The 23668-nt window shown below is 39.4% G+C and overlaps 1 protein-coding gene across 1 annotated transcript in view; it reads left to right on the forward strand.

The window, feature by feature from the left end:
* The first annotated feature begins 300 nt into the window (after positions 1 to 300).
* The window catches only part of OTOG (otogelin), a 576525-nt gene continuing 553157 nt past the window's right edge, over positions 301 to 23668 (forward strand). Inside the window, 1 exon segment of the mRNA XM_053689346.1 lies at positions 301 to 576. Coding sequence (XP_053545321.1) covers positions 301 to 576 — 276 coding nt within the window.

Here is a 23668-nt window from a genome sequence, read left to right on the forward strand (position 1 = left end):
TCTTGGATCCTTGATATACCGAGTGACGAAGCATGGCATTACTTGCGAAGGTAACAGCTGAGCTAAGTAGGCTCCTAGATGTATGTCAGATTGCTATTTTAGATGCGTTACAAGACGCAATTACTACCTCTGAAGACGAAACTTCACCAAGAGTGCCTATTGGTTCCTGCGAGAAAGCGGATCAGGCCAGAGAGCCCCATGGGCAATATTCAACCATTTCAGTTGCTACGCTCCGTCAGGAGACTGAGTAGGCCTTCCTATTATTGGACATGGTACCGGACTAGAACATAAAGGCTACAAATGGAGGTTGGGTCGTGCGAGGTGAGAGAGCAGCCTGTTGTATTGTGTGAGATGGGGGTTCAACCTAATCCCAGGGTGACATGTGAGGAGAGTACCTCGCTAGATGTACGCGATCATTTGCCAAGTAGAACTGTACAACCTCAGTCAGAGGATTGGTCTGATAAAGTTATACCCGCAAATGTGGAGCTGAACATTGAACTGGGCCTAGGCATTTCCCTGCAAATTACTTCCTCCAGCATGGGGCTGGATTGCTCACTTTCAACGCATCGCTACACAGTAAGGTCCACCCTACTAGCCTTTGAAGTAGTGTGAATAGGATAGACGTTGTCTTGTTTTACTGAGTCTCTGGCAACTCATAGCGATGAGAGACTTCCTTATGTGAACACTTTATTTTTGTTTGTTTTTTAATATAGGACACCTTTTTTGAGCTGGACATAGTACCGCTGCAAATCTTTACTAAGATGTATACTATATTGTTATACTATTATATGTGGTTCTTTTAATATATGTGGGGACATTTTGTGATTTGTTTTCCATATGCTGCTGGACCTTACAAGAGTTGCTGCCCTATCCCCAAAATTTTGCCAAGCTAATTTTTGCAGCTCAATATTTTTACATTTTGATTTTAAATTGATTTATCTGCAAAGTTTGTGCCATTTTAGGTTTAAGTTTTATCTTATCTCATTGCTAAGTTGCGTTGGTAATTATCCCATTAGTGTCACATGTATGTGGTTTCTAAGTTGCTGCTCATATCTGTTTCATACTTAGAGGTAAGGAGATAGAGCCTTCTATAGCAAAGACCTTATAGTACGATTTACGATTTATCCCACACACGGTGGGAGTTTTAAGATTAACCACTAGATAACTTATTCCCTGTTCAAGATCTACCTCTAGGTTTTTAGTAAACCTGAATTGAGCACCCTATGTCTTTATTTAGTGGATGTCATTAGACAGTAAAAACTTTTCTCAACAACATACAGTTGATGTATTGTCAAAATTGATTTCTTCATTGTAATATGGAGACTATAAATTATTGTAGAGAAAGACAAACTAAAGATTCTCATCCTATCCACTGGAGGGGAGTGCTAGATTAGCTAAAGTTAGTTTCAATTTAGATAGGAAGGCTTATAAACTACATCTATTAAGCCACCAAATCACTGCTAGGTCCCCAAGTTATTCCACAAGCATGGTTGTAATATTTTTGATATGATTGTTCTACTTACTTAAAGTGTTAAAAGGTACCTAGAGATTGGAGAGAATTCAAACTGTTTTGCTCCTCATTCCATTTTACCAGTTTTGCCCTAATATATTTAAGCGGCTCCTTTAAATCTAAATTCGCCCCCCCCGCCTAAATTTTTATTTACTTATATAAACAAGTGGAACGCAGATTCCTAAAGACCTTTCCCCGATATCTCCATGAAAACAGATTGGTGTGTCCTGTTCCTACAAGGATAGTTCCCTTTTCCCAATTCTTGATAGTTATATAAACTATACGTATTGAAAAGGTATCCTATAGTTAAGTTTAAGTTGTTTTGATGATGCCTAATAGACCTAATAGAGATCTTATGACAATTTTATATTTTAGGCCTCAGAAGAGTGTAGCATTATTTTGCATAGCCTTAATTCTTATAGTCCATGCTATATGGGCGGCACTATGATAGCTACTGTTTTTCATATATATGGAAAGTTATTGCTGTGGGGACCAGAAAGAGGTCCTATATGTCAAAAATTTACAAAATTGAGGTCAGTTAATATGCCTATTAATCATATAGATAATACAACACTGCTAGTATTATTTTGGGCTCTCAGCCCATTCCTACTTATAGTTATTGAAATGTGAGCTACTGTTTATGACTCATATTATAGATGTAATGTGTGTATTGTCTGAAGAGTATTGTTTATTTCTGTAATTTGCCCCCACGGGGTGGGGTCCTATGTACGTGGATATTTTGTATGATTTTATTTTTTTTCCTCAATAAAAAATTTGAAAAAGAAAAAAAAAAAAGAATTCAACTTACCTAATAGCTGCTCTCATCTAACTCTGTATTAACCTCATTCTCACCCTTGCAGTCCTCACCTCCTGTTTCTCACCCTTCTAGATTGTACATCCCACATGAACAGGACCCTTAATTACACTTGTTTGTCTAATTTTGTCTTGTCCCTTACAAGTTTTATTTTATTTACAGTAATTGTATCCATGGTCAACGCTGTAGAATATATTGGCACTTTATAAATAGAGCATAATAATAATACAAAGTTTATATATTACTTCTGTTATCTAATTTATTTTGTTCTCTTGGAATTCTTTGGAGCAGCAATGTGCTACTGAGAGCTAGCTGCTGATTGGTAACGGCAAATATATTCCTTTTGTCATTGGCTCACTATATATGTTCAGCTAGCTCCCAGTAGTGGAATGTTGCTCTTGAGCCTACTCTTCATTCATGAGCTTACTATTCACCAAAGGATACCAAAAGAAGGAAGCAAATTTCAGATAACCTAATATTCTTTATCTATCAGAGGTCTAAAATGGAGAGTTGGACAATACTTGAGATAACAAATGTTAAAGATAGCAGCCCAAGCTATAAAATATTTTTTTTAGTAAATTTCTACTATACATATACAAAAAGATAGATACCAATAGATAAACTAATTTTGGTATAAAAGTAAGGGAGATCAGCACTCTTAAAAGTAGTATAAATGTGCAATATAGTTTTATTTTACATTTACATAAACCAGCAATCTCCATCGTCAAAACAACATCTATATCAAGTGCTACTTTTACATAAATAACATTTTATAACAGTACAAAAACAAATAACATACAAAAAACAAATAGAAGGATGCCAGAAAATAAATAAGCCAAGTCATGGACTATAAGGGCGTGCAACAACCTGCTGCACTTGTGTCTCACAGGCATTGTCTGGGCAGGATGACTTGGGGATCTATGCACATAACAGAGCTGGGAAACTGAGCAGAGAATACTTGTACACTGTTCAGGCACTCAATCAAAGTATATAGCAGACAGTATAAAGCAGTAAGATAAAGTCATCATTCAGTAAGCACAGTACAAGCAGAAGATATAGCTCACTCAGTGGGGCATGAAAAAATCCAAACACCTCTAGGATACAACATTATCCACTTAGGTTAGGGTAAAGTGCCACTGTACAGACATGCAACCGGGTGGTCTGTGTTATAGCTGAGGAGCAAGAAAGTAATCCCCAATCATCACTCACACAAAAGTCATGCAGAGGATATGCGTATATAGTTTGAGCAGATCTTGACAGCAGAGATAAGCATCACTCACGTACCCAGTGTGTTGATCTGCAAGATAACCTCCCTCCTACATCAAGGCCGCTTCGGCCGAACTGCATCTCCACTCAGGTGGTGGGAGAGACTAATGCCAGACATTCTCCCATAAGGTGCTCCATATTAACAGGTCACGCTTCCAAAGTGCAAACCTGGCATCCAGAGAGAAGCCATCTTGTACCCTTCCAGTCTGATGGATGACACTCAGAAGTAAAATGAAGTATAAAACTCTAGGAACACTACTCACATATTCTAGCCCTATTACAACAGTGGTGTTCTGTATAAGCACACTGCAGTACAAACCCAGATAGGAATTTTAATTAAGATATAGTTCAGAATATGTACTCCAAATAGCAAGTCAGTCCGCCTCCAAAGTCAACTATACTGTAACTAGAAGGGGTTTTCTAATTGAATCATTCTTAGTTACAATTTAGCTGCATTTTCAATAGAGTTTACTTTCTTTGTCTGCATATATACTACAAAAAAATTGATTAGTAGGGAACCTTATATAAAGTACAAACACTGCTAGTGCTCTTGGAAATGTAGAACATTTTAAAATGATTTTTGCAAAATTGTTGCAATATTGTGCTTCAGACAGTTCCTGAAGCTACCTATCACCTAGATTTGGAGTTTTGCGGCCAAGGGGGTGCGTTAGCTACGCGTGCTTTTTTTTCCCCGCACCTTTTAAATACCGCTGGTATTTAGAGTTCACAGAATGGCAGGGTTTTCAGTGCGTTAGGCTCCAAAAAGGGAGCGTAGAGCATAATTTAACGCCACTGCAACTCTCGATACCAGCGGTGCTTTCGGACGCGGCCAGCCTAAAAAACGTGCTCATGCACGATTCCCCCATAGGAAACAATGGGGCAGTTTGAGCTGAAAAAAAACCTAACACCTGCAAAAAAGCCGCGTTCAGCTCCTAACGCAGCCCCATTGTTTCCTATGGGGAAACACTTCCTACGTCTGCACCTAACACCCTAACATGTACCCCGAGTCTAAACACCCCTAACCTTACACTTATTAACCTTTAATCTGCCGCCCCCGCTATCGCTGACACCTGCATATTTTTTTAACCCCTAATCTGCCGCTCCGTAAACCGCCGCTACTTACATTATCCCTATGTACCCCTAATCAGCTGCCCCTAACACCGCCGACCCCTATATTATATTTATTAACCCCTAATCTGCCGCCCCCAACGTCGCCTCCACCTAACTACACTTATTAACCCCTAATCTGCCGACCGGACCTGAGCGCTACTATAATAAATGTATTAACCCCTAATCCGCCTCACTCCCGCCTCAATAACCCTATAAGAAATAGTATTAACCCCTAATCTGCCCTCCCTAACATTGCCGACACCTAACTTCAAGTATTAACCCCTAATCTGCTGATCGGAGCTCACCGCTACTCTAATAAATGTTTTAACCCCTAAAGCTAATTCTAACCCTAACCCTAAAACCCCCTAAGTTAAATATAATTTTATTCTAACGAAATAAATTAACTCTTATTAAATAACTTATTCCTATTTAAAGCTAAATACTTACCTGTAAAATAAACCCTAATATAGCTACAATATAAATTATAATTACATTGTAGCTATTTTAGGATTAATATTTATTTTACAGGCAACTTTGTAATTATTTTAACCAGGTACAATAGCTATTAAATAGTTAAGAACTATTTAATAGCTACCTAGTTAAAATAATAACAAAATTACCTGTAAAATAAATCCTAACCTAAGTTACAATTAAACCTAACACTACACTATCAATAAATTAATTAAATAAAATACCTACAATTATCTACAATTAAACCTAACACTACACTATCAATAAATAAATTAAATACAATTCCTACAAATAAATACAATTAAATAAACTAAAGTACAAAAAATAAAAAAGAACTAAGTTACAAAAAATAAAAAAATATTTACAAACATTAGAAAAAAATTACAACAATTTTAAACTAATTACACCTACTCTAAGCCCCCTAATAAAATAACAAAGCCCCCCAAAATAAAAAAAATGCCCTACCCTATTCTAAATTACAAAAGTTTAAAGCTCTTTTACCTTACCAGCCCTTAAAAGGGCCCTTTGCAGGGCATGCCCCAAAAAATTCAGCTCTTTTGCCTGTAAAAAAAAACATACAATACCCCCCCAACATTACAACCCACCACCCACATACCCCTAATCTAACCCAAACACATGTTTTATGCCCAGGAGTGAAGGGGTTAATTAGGGAGCTTGTAGGGAGCTTGTAGGGTTAATTTTAGCTTTAGTGTAGTGTAGTAGACAACCCCAAGTATTGATCTAGGCCCATTTTGGTATATTTTATGCCACCATTTCACCGCCAAATGCGAGCAAATAAAAAAAAAAAACTTTACATTTTTCACAATTTTAGGTTTCTCACTGAAATTATTTACAAACAGCTTGTGCAATTATGGCAGAAATTGTTGTAAAAGCTTCTCTGGGATCCCCTTTGTTCAGAAATAGCAGATTTATATGGCTTTGGCGTTGCTTTTTGGTAATTAGAAGGCCGCTAAATGCTGCTGCGCACAACACGTGAATTATGCCCAGCAGTGAAGGGGTTAAATTAGGTAGCTTGTAGGGAGCTTGCAGGGTTAATTTTAGAGATCAGCCTCCCACCTGACACATCCCACCCCCTGATCCCTCCCAAACAGCTCTCTTCCCTCCCCCACCCCACAATTGTTACCGCCATCTTAAGTACTGGCAGAAAGTCTGCCAGTACTAAATAAAAGAGTTTTTTTTTTTTTTTTTAAATAAAAATTATAAAATATTTTAGTTGTGATGGACCCCTGCCTTAGCACCAACCTCCCTGATCCCCCCCTCCAGCTCTCTAACCCTCTCCCCTACCTAATTACCGCCATCTTGGGTACTGGCAGCTGTCTGTCAGTACCCAGTTTGGCCCCACAAACCAAACTTATTTTAATTGTATTTATAACTTTTATTTGTGTTTAATTATTTCTGTAGTGTAGCAGCCCCCCCACAATACCCCCACCCTTCTCCCCCTCACAGATCCTTTTAAATATAAAAAAAATAAAATAACTTTTTTTCCCCTTACTTTTTCATTGGTGTCAGTGTGGCTAATGTGCGCATGTGCACGTGCACCCACGTGCACGCGCGCCCACATGCACACGCACACCCGTGCACGCGCGCGCACACGCTCCCTCCTCCCACCGGTCAAAGGCACCATCGGCACCATCACTACCGGTGCAGAGAGGGCCACGGAGTCTTGTAAAGGGGTATTGCAGGATGCCTCCATATCGAGGCATCACTGCAATACCCTCAGAGTTGCTGGAAGTGATTGTGATCACTTCCAGCACTCTGTTAGACAACTGACGTACCAGGTACGTCCATTGTCATTAACTGCTTGTTAATGCATGACGTACCTGGTACGTCAGTTGTCATTAAGGGGTTAAAGGGACACTGTACCCAAATTTTTTCTTTTGTGATTCAGATAGAGCATGCAATTTTAAGCAACTTTCTAATTTACTCCTATTTTCAAATGTTCTTTATTCTCTTTTTTATCTTTATTTGAAATGCAAGAATGTAAGTTTAGATGCCAGCCCATTTTTGGTGAACAACCTAGGTTGTCCTTGCTGATTGGTGGATAAATGCATCCACCAATCAAAACCTGCTGTCCAGAGTTCTGAACCTAGAAAAAAGCTTAGATGCCTTCTTTTTCATATAAAGATAGCAAGAGAACGAAGAAAAAATGATAATAGGAGTAAATTAGAAAGTTGCTTAAAATTGCATGCTCTATCTGAATCACAAAAGAAAAAATTTGGGTACAGTGTCCCTTTAAGCATTCCAGAACACTAGAGGTTAATCCCCCTGTTGGAATTGTGACATCAGTTGAGAGGGGTGTGTGTCTGTTGATAAAACACCTCCTGATTTGATTGGTCTATAACACCTCTAATTAGAGTATAGGTGGCTCATACAGGTATATTTGACCTGTCCTCTTGATAAAGCCGTTCGCAAAACGGGGGAAACACGTTGAGGTTTTAATTTCTGTGTGCAAATTCAAGACACGCAGTCATACATATTTGGAACAGACCAGAGGTGTTGGGGTCCGGAGGTTACCTGGTGGGATCTCGGTAAAAGCATCCAGCGGATATCACTGGTCCCTGTTTGCCTGTTTTACCTTATGTGCCATTTTTACCACTGTTATCTTGTAAGTGCATATTGAACATGCGCTATGTATATATGTCTTCTTAATAAACTCACTTGGATCGAGTTTGCGCTCCTGTTCCCTTTTATCTTTCTGCACTGTTGGTAGAGTCTGGTATGAGCAGTTGGGCAAGGCCAGAATTTTGGGATCTTTCTGCTTCTGATGAAATTGATAATATAGTGACCCAGAGAGTCTGTTAAGTACTCAGGCACAGTCATCCTCTATCTGTAGTCTGTTTTGGAATTCAGAGAGATGGAATAAAAAAAATATGCTTTATCCCACTTTCCTCTTACAATTGAAACAAAATATCCTTAAAAGTTACTCAAGATCTTGGATTTTTTATGTGGGAGATAGAATATTTGTATGTTTATTTCGTGTTAGGCCAAGTAAGTCTATGCCTAGGGCAGTATGATTTTTTGGCTGGACAGCAAATCTTGATGGTTAGTTCTATGGCATGATACCTCCCCACTCCTATGTTCTTAAAATGTTTTATTTATTAATTATATTACAAGTCAATGTTCTTTGGTTTTCTAGTGGGGGTTGCATGTGTACCTGGCCACCAGATGAGAAAACTATATAAGCTAAAATAAAGGTCATCGGTTGGTTAGGGTGGGGGGTCTCAAGATGTCTCAGTGCCTATGGCAGCACAAAAGCTTAGAACAACACTGGTTTTACCTAGCTTGTGATTGTGTTGAATATAAAAGGCGTTAAAAAAAAAGATGTATTTCTCCAACATTGGTGTGTCCGGTCCACGGCGTCATCCTTACTTGTGGGATATTCTCTTCCCCAACAGGAAATGGCAAAGAGTCCCAGCAAAGCTGGTCACATGATCCCTCCTAGGCTCCGCCCACCCCAGTCATTCTCTTTGCCGTTGCACAGGCAACATCTCCACGGAGATGGTTAAGAGTTTTTTGGTGTTTAAATGTAGTTTTTATTCTTCTATCAAGTGTTTGTTATTTTAAAATAGTGCTGGTATGTACTATTTACTCTGAAACAGAAAAGGATGAAGATTTCTGTTTGTAAGAGGAAGATGATTTTAGCAGACAGTAACTAAAATCGGTTGCTGTTTCCACATAGGACTGTTGAGATGAAGTAACTTCAGTTGGGGGAAACAGTTAGCAGACTTTTCTGCTTAAGGTATGACTAGCCATATTTCTAACAAGACTGTGTAATGCTGGAAGGCTGTCATTTCCCCTCATGGGGACCGGTAAGCCATTTTCTTAGTCAAAAACAAACAGAATAAAGGGCTTATTATGGGCTAAAAAACTGGTAGACATTTTTATGGGCTAAATCGATTGCTTTATTTGTGCATATTATTCAAATTTAGGCTAACAATTGACATTTATAATCTTGGGGAACGTTTATAAAACAGCAGGCACTGTATTGGACACCTTTTTCAGTCAGGGGGCCTTTCTAGTCATAGACTGAGCCTCATTTTCGCGCCATTAATGCGCAGTTGTTTTTTGAGAACAGGGCATGCAGATGCATGTGTGTGGATCTAAGAATCTCTGAAAAAGCTTTTAGAAGACGTCATTTGGTATCATATTCCCCTCAGGGCTTGGTTGGGTCTTAGCAAAGACTGTATCTGGGACTTTATAGGGGTTAAATTGAAAAACGGCTCCGGTTCCGTTATTTTAAGGGTTAAAGCTCTGAAATTTGGTGTGCAATACTTTTAAGGCTTTAAGACACTGTGGTGAAAATTTGGTAATTTTTGAACAATTCCTTCATACTTTTTCACATATTCAGTAATAAAGTGTTTTCTGTTTGAAATTTAAAGTGACAGTAACGGTTTTATTTTAAAACGTTTTTTGTGCACTGTTGACAAGTTTAAGCCTGTTTAACATGTCTATACCTTCAGATAAGCTATGTTCTATATGTATGAAAGCCAATGTGTCTCCCCATTTAAATTTATGTGATAATTGTGCCATAGCGTCCAAACAAAGTAAGGACAGTACTGCCACAAATAATGATATTGCCCAAGATGATTCCTCAAATGAGGGGAGTAAACATGATACTACATCATCTCCTACTGTGTCTACACCAGTTTTGCCCATGCAGGAGGCCCCTAGTACATCTAGTGCGCCAATACTTATTACCATGCAACAATTAACGGCTGTAATGGATAACTCCATAGCAAATCTTTTATCCAAAATGCCTACTTATCAGAGAAAGCGCGATTGCTCTGTTTTAAACACTGAAGAGCAAGAGGACGCTGATGATAATTGTTCTGTCATACCCTCACACCGATCTGAAGGGGCCATGAGGGAGGTTTTGTCTGAGGGAGAAATTTCAGATTCAGGAAAAATTTCTCATCAAGCTGAACCTGATGTTGTGACATTTAAATTTAAATTAGAACATCTCCGCGCACTGCTTAAGGAGGTGTTATCTACTCTGGATGATTGTGACAATTTGGTCATTCCAGAGAAATTATGCAAGATGGACAGTTTCCTAGAGGTTCCGGTTCCCTCAAACGCTTTTCCTATACCCAAGCGGGTGGCGGACATAGTAAATAAAGAGTGGGAAAAGCCCGGCATACCTTTTGTTCCTCCCCCTATATTTAAGAAATTATTTCCTATGGTCGACCCCAGAAAGGACTTATGGCAGACAGTCCCCAAGGTCGAGGCGGCAGTTTCTACTCTAAACAAACGCACTACTATTCCTATCGAAGATAGTTGTGCTTTCAAAGATCCTATGGATAAAAAATTGGAAGGTTTGCTTAAAAAGATTTTTGTACAGCAAGGCTACCTTCTACAACCAATTTCATGCATTGTTCCTGTCACTACGGCAGCGTGGTTCTGGTTCGAGGAACTAGAAAAGTCGCTCAGTAGAGAAACTCCATATGAGGAGGTTATGGACAGAGTTCACGCACTTAAATTGGCTAACTCTTTTATTTTAGATGCCGCTTTGCAATTAGCAAAATTAGCGGCAAAAAATTCAGGGTTTGCTATTGTGGCGCGCAGAGCGCTTTGGCTAAAGTCTTGGTCAGCGGATGTGTCATCCAAGACAAAATTACTTAACATTCCTTTCAAAGGTAAAACTTTATTTGGACCTGATTTGAAAGAGATTATTTCAGACATCACTGGGGGAAAGGGCCACGCCCTTCCACAGGATAGGTCTTTTAAGGCTAAAAATAAGCCTAATTTTCGTCCCTTTCGCAGAAATGGACCAGCCTCTAATTCTGCATCCTCTAAGCAAGAGGGTAATGCCTCACAACCCAAACCAGCCTGGAAACCAATGCAAGGCTGGAACAAAGGTAAGCAGGCCAAGAAGCCTGCCACTGCTAACAAGACAGCATGAAGGAGTAGCCCCCGATCCGGGACCGGATCTGGTGGGGGGCAGACTCTCTCTCTTTGCTCAGGCTTGGGCAAGAGATGTTCAGGATCCTTGGGCGCTAGAAATAGTTTCTCAAGGTTATCTCCTGGAATTCAAGGAACTACCCCCAAGGGGAAGGTTCCACAAGTCTCACTTATCCTCAAACCAAATAAAGAGACAGGCATTCTTACATTGTGTAGAAGACCTGTTAAAGATGGGAGTGATACACCCAGTTCCAATAAAGGAACAAGGAATGGGATTTTATTCCAATCTGTTCTTAGTTCCCAAAAAAGAGGGAACGTTCAGACCAATTTTGGATTTGAAGATCCTAAACAAATTTCTCAGGGTACCATCGTTCAAAATGGAAACTATTCAAACGATTCTACCCACCATCCAGGAAAGTCAATTTATGACTACCGTGGATCTAAAGGATGCGTACCTACATATCCCTATCCACAAGGAACATCATCAGTTCCTAAGGTTCGCTTTTCTGGACAAACATTACCAGTTTGTGGCTCTTCTATTCGGATTAGCCACTGCTCCAAGGATTTTCACAAAGGTGCTAGGGTCCCTTCTAGCGGTTCTAAGACCAAGGGGCATTGCAGTAGTACCTTACTTGGACGACATTCTAATACAAGCGTCGTCTCTGTCAAAGGCAAAGGCTCATACGGACATCGTTCTAGCCTTTCTCACATCTCACGGATGGAAGGTGAACAAAGAAAAGAGTTCTCTGTCCCCGTCAACAAGAGTTCCCTTCTTGGGAACAATAATAGATTCCTTAGAAATGAGGATTTTTCTGACAGAGGTCAGAAAATCAAAACTTCTAAGCTCTTGTCAAGTGCTTCATTCTGTTCCTCGTCCTTCCATAGCGCAGTGCATGGAAGTAATAGGATTGATGGTTGCAACAATGGACATAGTTCCTTTTGCACGAATTCATCTAAGACCATTACAACTGTGCATGCTCAAACAGTGGAATGGGGATTATACAGACTTGTCTCCAATGATTCAAGTAGATCAAAAGACCAGAGATTCACTCCGTTGGTGGCTGACCCTGGACCATCTGTCCCAGGGAATGAGCTTCCGCAGGCCAGAGTGGGTCATTGTCACGACCGACGCCAGTCTAGTGGGCTGGGGTGCGGTCTGGGAATCCCTGAAAGCTCAGGGTCTATGGTCTCGGGAAGAGTCTCTTCTCCCGATAAACATTCTGGAACTGAGAGCAATATTCAATGCTCTCAGAGCTTGGCCTCAACTAGCAAAGGCCAAATTCATAAGGTTCCAATCAGACAACATGACGACTGTTGCTTATATCAATCATCAAGGGGGAACAAAGAGTTCCCTGGCGATGAAAGAAGTGACCAAAATAATTCAATGGGCGGAGGATCACTCCTGCCACTTGTCTGCGATCCACATCCCAGGAGTGGAAAATTGGGAAGCGGATTTTCTGAGTCGTCAGACATTTCATCCGGGGGAGTGGGAACTCCATCCGGAAATCTTTGCCCAAATAACTCAATTATGGGGCATTCCAGACATGGATCTGATGGCGTCTCGTCAGAACTTCAAGGTTCCTTGCTACGGGTCCAGATCCAGGGATCCCAAGGCGACTCTAGTAGATGCACTAGTAGCACCTTGGACTTTCAACCTAGCTTACGTATTCCCACTGTTTCCTCTCATTCCCAGGCTGGTAGCCAGGATCAATCAGGAGAGGGCCTCGGTGATCTTGATAGCTCCTGCGTGGCCACGCAGGACTTGGTATGCAGACCTGGTGAATATGTCATCGGCTCCACCATGGAAGCTACCTTTGAGACAGGACCTTCTTTTTCAAGGTCCATTCGAACACCCAAATCTGGTCTCCCTCCAACTGACGGCTTGGAGATTGAACGCTTGATTCTATCAAAGCGTGGGTTTTCAGATTCGGTGATAGATACTCTGGTTCAGGCCAGAAAACCTGTAACTAGAAAAATTTACCATAAAATATGGAAAAAATATATCTGTTGGTGTGAATCCAAAGGATTCCCATGGAATAAGATAAAAATTCCTAAGATTCTCTCCTTTCTTCAAGAAGGTTTGGAGAAAGGATTATCTGCAAGTTCCCTAAAGGGACAGATCTCTGCTTTATCTGTCTTACTACACAAAAGACTGGCAGCTGTGCCAGATGTTCAAGCATTTGTTCAGGCTCTGGTTAGGATCAAGCCTGTTTACAGACCTTTGACTCCTCCCTGGAGTCTAAATCTAGTTCTTTCAGTTCTTCAAGGGGTTCCGTTTGAACCCTTACATTCCATAGATATTAAGTTACTATCTTGGAAAGTTTTGTTTTTGGTTGCAATTTCTTCTGCTAGAAGAGTTTCAGAGTTATCTGCTCTGCAGTGTTCTCCTCCTTATCTGGTGTTCCATGCAGATAAGGTGGTTTTGCGTACTAAGCCTGGTTTTCTTCCTAAAGTTGTTTCTAACAAAAATATTAACCAGGAGATAGTTGTACCTTCTTTGTGTCCGAATCCAGTTTCAAAGAAGGAACGTTTGTTACACAATTTGGACGTTGTCCGTGCTCTAAAGTTCTATTTAGAGGCTACTAAAGATTTCAGACAAACATCTTCCTTGTTTGTTGTTTATTCTGGTAAAAGGAGAGGTCAAAAAGCGACTTCTACCTCTCTTTCCTTTTGGCTTAAAAGCATCATCCGATTGGCTTATGAGACTGCCGGACGGCAGCCTCCTGAAAGAATCACAGCTCACTCCACTAGGGCTGTGGCTTCCACATGGGCCTTCAAGAACAAATTTGATACTTTTGCTTCTTCGGAGGCTATTTTTGGGAGAAAGGTTTTGCAAGCTGTGGTTCCTTCCGTTTAGGTGACCTGATTTGCTCCCTCCCTTCATCCGTGTCCTAAAGCTTTGGTATTGGTTCCCACAAGTAAGGATGACGCCGTGGACCGGACACACCAATGTTGGAGAAAACAGAATTTATGCTTACCTGATAAATTACTTTCTCCAATGGTGTGTCCGGTCCACGGCCCGCCCTGGTTTTTTAATCAGGTCTGATGAATTATTTTCTCTAACTACAGTCACCACGGTATCATATGGTTTCTCCTATATATATTTCCTCCTGTCCGTCGGTCGAATGACTGGGGTGGGCGGAGCCTAGGAGGGATCATGTGACCAGCTTTGCTGGGACTCTTTGCCATTTCCTGTTGGGGAAGAGAATATCCCACAAGTAAGGATGACGCCGTGGACCGGACACACCGTTGGAGAAAGTAATTTATCAGGTAAGCATAAATTCTGTTTTTTGGCTTATGTAATTTTTAGTTGGTTGTTTTAATTTAGCTGACATAGGCACTCCCCCCTGACCTGAACCCATCATTGAGATCACGCGATCATGTCTCTTTAATTGGGACTGTTTTTTTTTCCCAGAGAACCACATCCCCTCCTTTTTTATCTTTTTTAAAGATAAGCATTTGAAATAAAATCACACACAAATACAGCAAAATAAAAACCCAACATGGTTCTGATTTCTCACCTCCCATTACATCTGAATAATTTAATTTAGCTAAATCTGTATGCTAAATGATTAGAGAAGAATTCAAATCTATCAGATACAAAAGTAGCTGTGTTAGTTTAAATGGTTTCTCTTTGATTTGTAAATGGCAGCACATATTTTCAGCACTGGACAGAGGCCAGTACTAATTTGTCTGAGATCCAAAGATTACATGGGAAAGATGCCTAGCATGGAAGTCAAGACTTTTGTGGGGGATTATATATGGCTTCTCTGATTTCACCTTGAGGGTGAAGGTTTCGTGGGGGTAAACATCACAAAGGAAGAATAAAAAAGGAAATTGAGATAAACGACAACTTGGTGGTTTTGGTAAACAATCTGCTTGGATGCCAATCAAACATAACTTTTAAACACCAAGTAACATAACTTTTAAAATTGATTTAAAGCCATTATTCACTATTTAGTTTGTTTTTCATTATTGTACACATGGAATTATAGCAGGCAGGTAGATTGATCAAAGGAGCAGTCAACACAAAGTTGTAGATAACTATGAATACTAAAAACTCAGGCATCTCCAGTTTTATATATTTTAATGATAACCATTATATACAGCTTTATTCACCATTTTACAAGCTGCCAAACATCTATCATCTATCATCTATCTATCTATCTATCTATCATCTATCTATCTATCTATCTATCTATCTATCTATCTATCTATCTATATGTTTAAAAAGGAATCACTTAAACAGGTTCAAAGCACTTATTATATAAACTAATCAAGAAAATATGTAAAAAACAAACAAATCTCTAGTGATAATTATAAATAGAGTGCTGGAGGAGACTTAAAAGATTTCTGCTAGAATATTAAATCAACACAATGTGAATCAGCTTTTATAAACTAACCAGGTTTGTAAATGTAGCCACAGTTTAATGAATAAAAAAAAACATACAAATAATACAAAGTAAGTCACAATTAAATGTAAGTAATATTAAAATCAATATAATTTAAAAATAATTATGGAAATTCTAATGTTTCCCTTGAAAAAAACGTGAGACTGCTAAAAACACACAGCACTTTAAGCTCTAAAAACCAGTAGATAGGAAATAAAAGCACAGAACTTGTACATGAAATACTGCAAACAGAACTCTCTGATACATGCAGATCTTTAGTTATTGATATCTAATCTACAGGTCTAATCTGAAAAGGGCAAAAGGAGAAGGCATGGTAAACCCAAATAGCACAGTTACCTGTTGTGGTTTATACACTTGTCACAGGGGTGCGCTCATTTACACCTCAACCAATTAACCCCTTTAGAGCCATGCGAGTGTGACGCTAATAAGTAATACTGGTTACCCATTGCAAAGCAAAAAGAAACAAAGATTGCAAACAAATCACAATCTTAAAAGGACGTGAAGGTCAAAATTACATTTTCATGATTCAGATAGCATATTTAATTTTAAGATATTTTTCAGTTTACTACAATTAGATTTTGTTCTCGTGGATACTTTTTTGAAAAGCATACCTTTGTAGGCTCAGGAGACTGTACACAAACAAAGAGTTGCAATAGCCCTACACAGATAATGTGGGGATGCCCTATATGGTTTATAGTGTAGTATACCTTCAGGCTAGAGTGTTTGTGCATAAGTAAAATTTACAGAGTTGAGTCAAAGATATTGGACTAGAAAGTATGCACCTTTGTAGCACTTCAGTCTCCCCTTATATTGAGGACATCATTTTGCAAGGGGTAGAAAACCTAGTCTTTGTTTAAAACATAGCTTTTATTGCAAAAACTAAAACAGTTGTGTGAAATTAAAAACACAAATGGGATTCAGAGATGCGTTATCAAAATGCTATTTCTGCACTACTGGTGATCGGATTATAACTATAGAGACGTATCTTGAATTGTGTGTCAAAACCTAATATGCTTGTAATAGAATAACAGTCAATACTGGACCTATCAAAGGTTAAAATATTAATGTGTTATAGAGTACCAATAGCCACTGGGAACCTCTATACCTGCTATTCGGTAGCTGCACACTGATATAGATAGCTGGTACATAGAGGGTACTATATTTAACCTGTTTACTGATTCTGTCTGATATTTACTGGTGAAGATAAGTTGGGGTGAGGGATAAAAGTTAAATTCCTAAATTGTGCCAGTGAGATGAGTCTGACTAAATGAAGGGTTAATGAATAAATTAAGTTATTAGACCGTGTTGTCAAATTGTTATAAAATGATTTGCAATAGATAGATTAGGTGTGGGTCACCTTAAGATGGTGAATAATATTAATAAAGCCTACAAAAAGTAGAAGGCTGATAAGTATATAAATCAATATTTGATTAATCCGCTATTGCCCTTGTGGTAAGTTACTAAATCAACCTTTTATTAATCTGATGTTGCTACTCTACCCTTCTGACAGTGTTGTATAGTATTATGATTACCTACAGCTGGGTATTCATAGCTCTAGCGTTAATTACAATTCGGGTTACATAGGAATTTTGTATACAGTTGTGCAGCAGAAACCTCTATTGCCTAAATATTTAATTCACAGTGTGTCACGGACATTATTATAGAGATGTTGCCCAATAAATTGCAGCAGAAAGATTGAGTATGTATCACAGTAGGCTAATGGGCAGCACTATACATGCCCACAAAGCGTTCAGAGCTGATGAAATAAATAGTAATTACTCAGGTATTACTGTTTTGCACCTTTCTTAATATTATCTGGTGTATTAGCTTTAATTCCAGTTCAATTTGTATAGGAATTTTAATTGTGGTTGTGCACCTGGAAGGAACCTCTATTAGTTAACTGTCTGAATCACAGTGCATCATGGACGTTACTGTAGGATTGTTGCACAGTAAATTGTAACAAAAAGATAGAGTAAGTATCACACTTGGTCAATGTGCAGCACTATACACGCTCACAAAATATCAGGAGCTGATGGAATAAATAAATAAATCGATCTTTAGTTACTCCGGTGTTACTATTATACACCTCTCATAATATTGTCTGGTATTGTAAATGCCTACATATAAGCAGACACTGACCTGGTGATTGTTCCGTTTATTTTGTATTCAAATAATGAGAATAGGGGTATGACAAAACCATTCATACGTTTGCCCTATGCGGCAGATTATTCCACCATTAAATAGTTAAATACACCATAGCTAAAGGGGTTGCGTTTGGCTATATATTGGGATATATTCACATACAGATCCACAGAGTGCTTATTTTTAGAAAATATTTCTTAATCAACATTTGCATCGCATCTCATTGCTTAAATTAAAAACGTTAAAGTGTTGTACATCTAACAACCCTCCTTTAACATGTTTCGCAGCGTAGGTTACGGCTTTTTCAAAAGGTGACGCGCGCCAGCGTCCGCGGGTGTATATAGCATAAGACTGTGAGACTGTGGCTATGCACATATGCCTCTTGTCATTGGTTCGCCAGATCTGTTCATCTATCATCAAGTAGTGCATTGCTGCTCTGGAGCTAACATTGGTGTCTGCAGGGGACAGGGTAAACACTTACGCCTAGATTTAGAGTTGGGCGGTAGCCGTCAAAACCAGCGTTAGAGGCTCCTAACACTGTTTTTTACCGCCCGCTGGTATTTGGAGTCAGTCAGGAAAGGGTCTAACGCTCACTTTCCAGCCGCGACTTTTCCATACCGCAGATCCCCTTACGTCAATTGCGTATCCTATCTTTTCAATGGGATCTTTCTAACGCCGGTATTTAGAGTCGTGGCTGAAGTGAGCGTTAGAGATCTAACAACCAAACTCCAGCCGCAGAAAAAAGTCAGTAGTTAAGAGCTTTATGGGCTAACGCCGGTTCATCAAGCTCTTAACTACTGTGCTCTAAAGTACACTAACACCCATAAACTACCTATGTACCCCTAAACCGAGGTCCCCCCACATCGCCGCCACTCTATTAATTTTTTTTAACCCCTAATCTGCCGACCGCCACCTACATTATCCTTATGTACCCCTAATCTGCTGCCCCTAACACCGCCGACCCCTATATTATATTTATTAACCCCTAACCTGCCCCCCACAACGTTGCCGCCAGCTACCTACAATAATTAACCCCTAATCTGCCGACTGCAAAGCGCCGCCACCTACGTTATCCTTATGTACCCCTAATCTGCTGCCCCTAATACTGCCGACCCCTATATTATATTTATTAACCCCTAATCTGCCCCCCTCAACGTCGCCTCCACCTGCCTACACTTATTAACCCCTAATCTGCCGAGCGGACCCCACCGCTACTATAATAAAGTTATTAACCCCTAATCCGCCTCACTTCCGCCTCAATAACCCTATAATAAATAGTATTAACCCCTAATCTGCCCTCCCTAGCATCGCTGACACCTAACTTCAAGTATTAACCCCTAATCTGCAGATCGGAGCTCACCGCTACTCTAATAAATTTTTTAACCCCTAAAGCTAATTCTAACCCTAACCCTAACACCCCCCTAAGTTAAATATAATTTTATTCTAACAAAATAAATTAACTCTTATTAAATAACTTATTCCTATTTAAAGCTAAATACTTACCTGTAAAATAAACCCTAATATAGCTACAATATAAATTATAATTATATTGTAGCTATTTTAGGATTAATATTTATTTTACAGGCAACTTTGTAATTATTTTAACCAGGTACAATAGCTATTAAATAGTTAAGAACTATTTAATAGTTACCTAGTTAAAATAATTACAAAATTACCTGTAAAATAAATCCTAACCTAAGTTACAATTAAACCTAACACTACACTATCAATAAATTAATTAAATAAAATACCTACAATTACCTACAATTAAACCTAACACTACACTATCAATACATTAATTAAATACAATACCTACAAATAACTACAATTAATTAAACTAACTAAAGTACAAAAAATAAAAAAGAACTAAGTTACAAAAAATAAAAAAATATTTACAAACATTAGAAAAATATTACAACAATTTTAAACTAATTACACCTACTCTAAGCCCCCTAATAAAATAACAAATCCCCCCAAAATAAAAAAATGCCCTACCCTATTCTAAATTAAAAAAGTTCAAAGCTCTTTTACCTTACCAGCCCTTAAAAGGACCTTTTGTGGGGCATGCCCCAAAGAATTCAGCTCTTTTGCCTGTAAAAAAAAACATACAATACCCCCCCCCAACATTACAACCCACCACCCACATACCCCTAATCTAACCCAAACCCCCCTTAAATAAACCTAACACTAAGCCCCTGAAGATCTTCCTACCTTATCTTCACCTCGCTGGGTATCACCGATCGGTCCTGGCTCCGAAATCTTCATCCAACCCAAGCGGGGGCTGGCGATCCATAATCCTGCGGCTGAAGAGGTCCAGAAGAGGCTCCAAAGTCTTCATCCTATCCGGGAAGAAGAGGCGATCCAGACCGGCAACCATCTTGATCCAAGCGGCATCTTCTATCTTCATCCGATTAGGAACGGCTCCATCGTGAAGACCTCCAGCGCGGATCAATCTTCTTCCTCCGACGTCCAACTGAAGAATGACGGTTCCTTTAAGGGACGTCATCCAAGATGGCGTCCCTCGAATTCCGATTGGCTGATAGGATTCTATCAGCCAATCGGAATTAAGGTAGGTAAATTCTGATTGGCTGATGGAATCAGCCAATCAGAATCAAGTTCAATCCGATTGGCTGATCCAATCAGCCAATCAGATTGAGCTCGCATTCTATTGGCTGTTCCGATCAGCCAATAGAATGCGAGCTCAATCTGATTGGCTGATCGGATCAGCCAATCGGATTGAACTTGATTCTGATTGGCTGATTCAATCAGCCAATCAGAATTTTCCTACCTTAATTCCGATTGGCTGATAGAATAATATCAGCCAATCGGAATTCGAGGGACGCCATCTTGGATGACGTCCCTTAAAGGAACCGTCATTCTTATGTTGGACGTCGGAGGAAGAAGATTGATCCGCGCTGGAGGTTTTCACGATGGAGCCGTTCCCCATCGGATGAAGATAGAAGATGCCGCTTGGATCAAGATGGTTGCCGGTCTGGATCGCCTCTTCTTCCCGGATAGGATGAAGACTTTGGAGCCTCTTCTGGACCTCTTCAGCCGCAGGATTATGGATCGCCAGCCCCCGCTTGGGTTGGATGAAGATTTCGGAGCTAGGACCGATCGGTGATACCCGGCGAGGTGAAGATAAGGTAGGAAGATCTTCAGGGGCTTAGTGTTAGGTTTATTTAAGGGGGGTTTGGGTTAGATTAGGGGTATGTGGGTGGTGGGTTGTAATGTTGGGGGGGGGTATTGTATGTTTTTTTTTACAGGCAAAAGAGCTGAATTCTTTGGGGCATGCCCCACAAAAGGTCCTTTTAAGGGCTGGTAAGGTAAAAGAGCTTTGAACTTTTTTAATTTAGAATAGGGTAGGGCATTTTTTTATTTTGGGGGGCTTTGTTATTTTATTAGGGGGCTTAGAGTAGGTGTAATTAGTTTAAAATTGTTGTAATATTTTTCTAATGTTTGTAAATATTTTTTTATTTTTTGTAACTTAGTTCTTTTTTATGTTTTGTACTTTAGTTAGTTTATTTAATTGTAGTTATTTGTAGGTATTGTATTTAATTAATGTATTGATAGTGTAGTGTTAGGTTTAATTGTAGGTAATTGGAGGTATTTTATTTAATTTATTTATTGATAGTGTAGTGTTAGGTTTAATTGTAACTTAGGTTAGGATTTATTTTACAGGTAATTTTGTTATTATTTTAACTAGGTAACTATTAAATAGTTATTAACTATTTAATAGCTATTGTACCTGGTTAAAATAATTACAAAGTTGCCTGTAAAATAAATATTAATCCTAAAATAGCTACAATATAATTATAATTTATTTATTAGGGTTTATTTTACAGGTAAGTATTTAGCTTTAAATAGGAACAAGTTATTTAATAATAGTTAATTTATTTCGTTAGAATAAAATTATATTTAACTTAGGGGGGTGTTAGGGTTAGGGTTAGAATTAGCTTTAGGGGTTAAAAAATTTATTAGAGTAGCGGTGAGCTCCGATCGGCAGATTAGGGGTTAATACTTGAAGTTAGATGTTTGCAATGTTAGGGAGGGCAGATTAGGGGTTAATACTATTTCTTATAGGGTTATTGAGGCGGGAGTGAGGCGGATTAGGGGTTAATACATTTATTATAGTAGCGCTCAGGTCCGGTCGGCAGATTAGGGGTTAATAAGTGTAGTTAGGTGGAGGCGACGTTGGGGGCGGCAGATTAGGGGTTAATAAATATAATATAGGGGTCGGCGATGTTAGGGCAGCAGATTAGGGGTACATAGGGATAATGTAGGTGGCGGGGGTGTACGGAGCGGCAGATTAGGGGTTTAAAATTATATGCAGGGGTCAGTGATAGCGGGGGCAGCAGATTAGGGGTTAATAAGTGTAAGGTTAGGGGTGTTTAGACTCGGGGTACATGTTAGAGTGTTAGGTGCAGACGTAGGAAGTGTTTCCCCATAGGAAACAATGGGGCTGCGTTAGGAGCTGAACGCGGCTTTTTTGCAGGTGTTAGGGTTTTTTTCAGCTCAAACAGCCCCATTGTTTTCTATGGGGGAATCGTGCACGAGCACGTTTTTGAAGCTGGCCGCGTCCGTAAGCACCGCTGGTATCGAGAGTTGCAGTGGCGTTAAATTATGCTCTACGCTCCCTTTTTGGAGCCTAACACACTGAAAACCCAGCCATTCTGTGAACTCTAAATACCAGCGGTATTTAAAAGGTGCGGGGGAAAAAAAGCACACGTAGCTAACGCACCCCTTTGGCCGCAAAACTCTAAATCTAGGCGATAGTTATGCAAAGATAAAATGATCCAACACATTGTCCTTAATGATCTGCTGCAAAGTCAAAATTCAGCCACAATTTATAAACAAGAGAACAAATTCCCTGCAAATTAGCCAAAGGCTAGAAGGGAGCTAGCGCCATACTTATGCTACAACATGTAAATTCACCTTCAAGTCAAGCTCCGTACGTGAGTTCTACTTTAATTTATTTCATTATATGGTGTATTAAAAATCAGTGATACTGTGTGCACATACCTTTATTTGTCTCTGTAACCTATATAGAACCTCTATAATGAAAACAGAGGTGGGTACCTTAGGGTTGCCCCCTCAGCATATGCTTAATCGCAAACTGTAAAAAATTGCAAAGTTATTATTTATTTTCCACACTATCATTTTAATATACTATGGAAACTGCGTTTTCCTTCCCCTGAGGCACTGGGGATCTAGAGTGCATACTGAAGTAATCCTGAGACTGGCTATAGTTGTTTTATGCTACAGTACACTTTAGGACAGGTTCTCTGATTAGTTTCAGCAAAGGAGAAACCTAACTTTTCAAGGGGTGTACCATGGACTGCTTTGGACTGCAATTTCTTTTATTTTTTTTTTGTAAATAAATGCTTAATTGCTGTTAAATACTACACATTTATAAGCAAATAGATTTTTGTATTCCATTAAAGGGACATTCTGATGCAAAAACAAAATGTTCTAATTACTCAGAGCATGTTATATTTACATTATTGTCCCCTTGCTTACTGTGGCCTAGATTTGGAGTTTTGTCGGTAACGACCCGCGTAGCTAACGCCGGCTTTTTTCTGGCCGCACCATAAAAATAACTCTGGTATTGAGAGTCCACAAAAAGGCTGCGTTAGGCTCCAAAAAAGGAGCGTAGAGCATTTTTAACGCAGCTTCAACTCTCGATACCAGAGTTGCTTACGCAAGTGGCCAGCCTCAAAAACGTGCTCATGCACGATTCCCCCATAGGAAACAATGGGGCTGTTTGAGCTGAAAAAAAACACCTGCAAAAAAGCCGCGTTCAGCTCCTAACGCTGCCCCATTGTTTGCTATGGGGAAACACTTCCTACGTCTGCACCTAACACCCTAACATGTACCCCGAGTCTAAACACCCCTAACCTTACACTTATTAACCCCTATTCTGCCGCCCCCGCTATCGCTGACCCCTGCATATTATTTTTAACCCCTAATCTGCCGCTCCGTAAACCGCCGCTACTTACATTATCCCTATGTACCCCTAATCTG

Source organism: Bombina bombina, chromosome 7 (assembly GCF_027579735.1).
Source record: "Bombina bombina isolate aBomBom1 chromosome 7, aBomBom1.pri, whole genome shotgun sequence".
Classification (NCBI taxonomy): domain Eukaryota; kingdom Metazoa; phylum Chordata; class Amphibia; order Anura; family Bombinatoridae; genus Bombina; species Bombina bombina.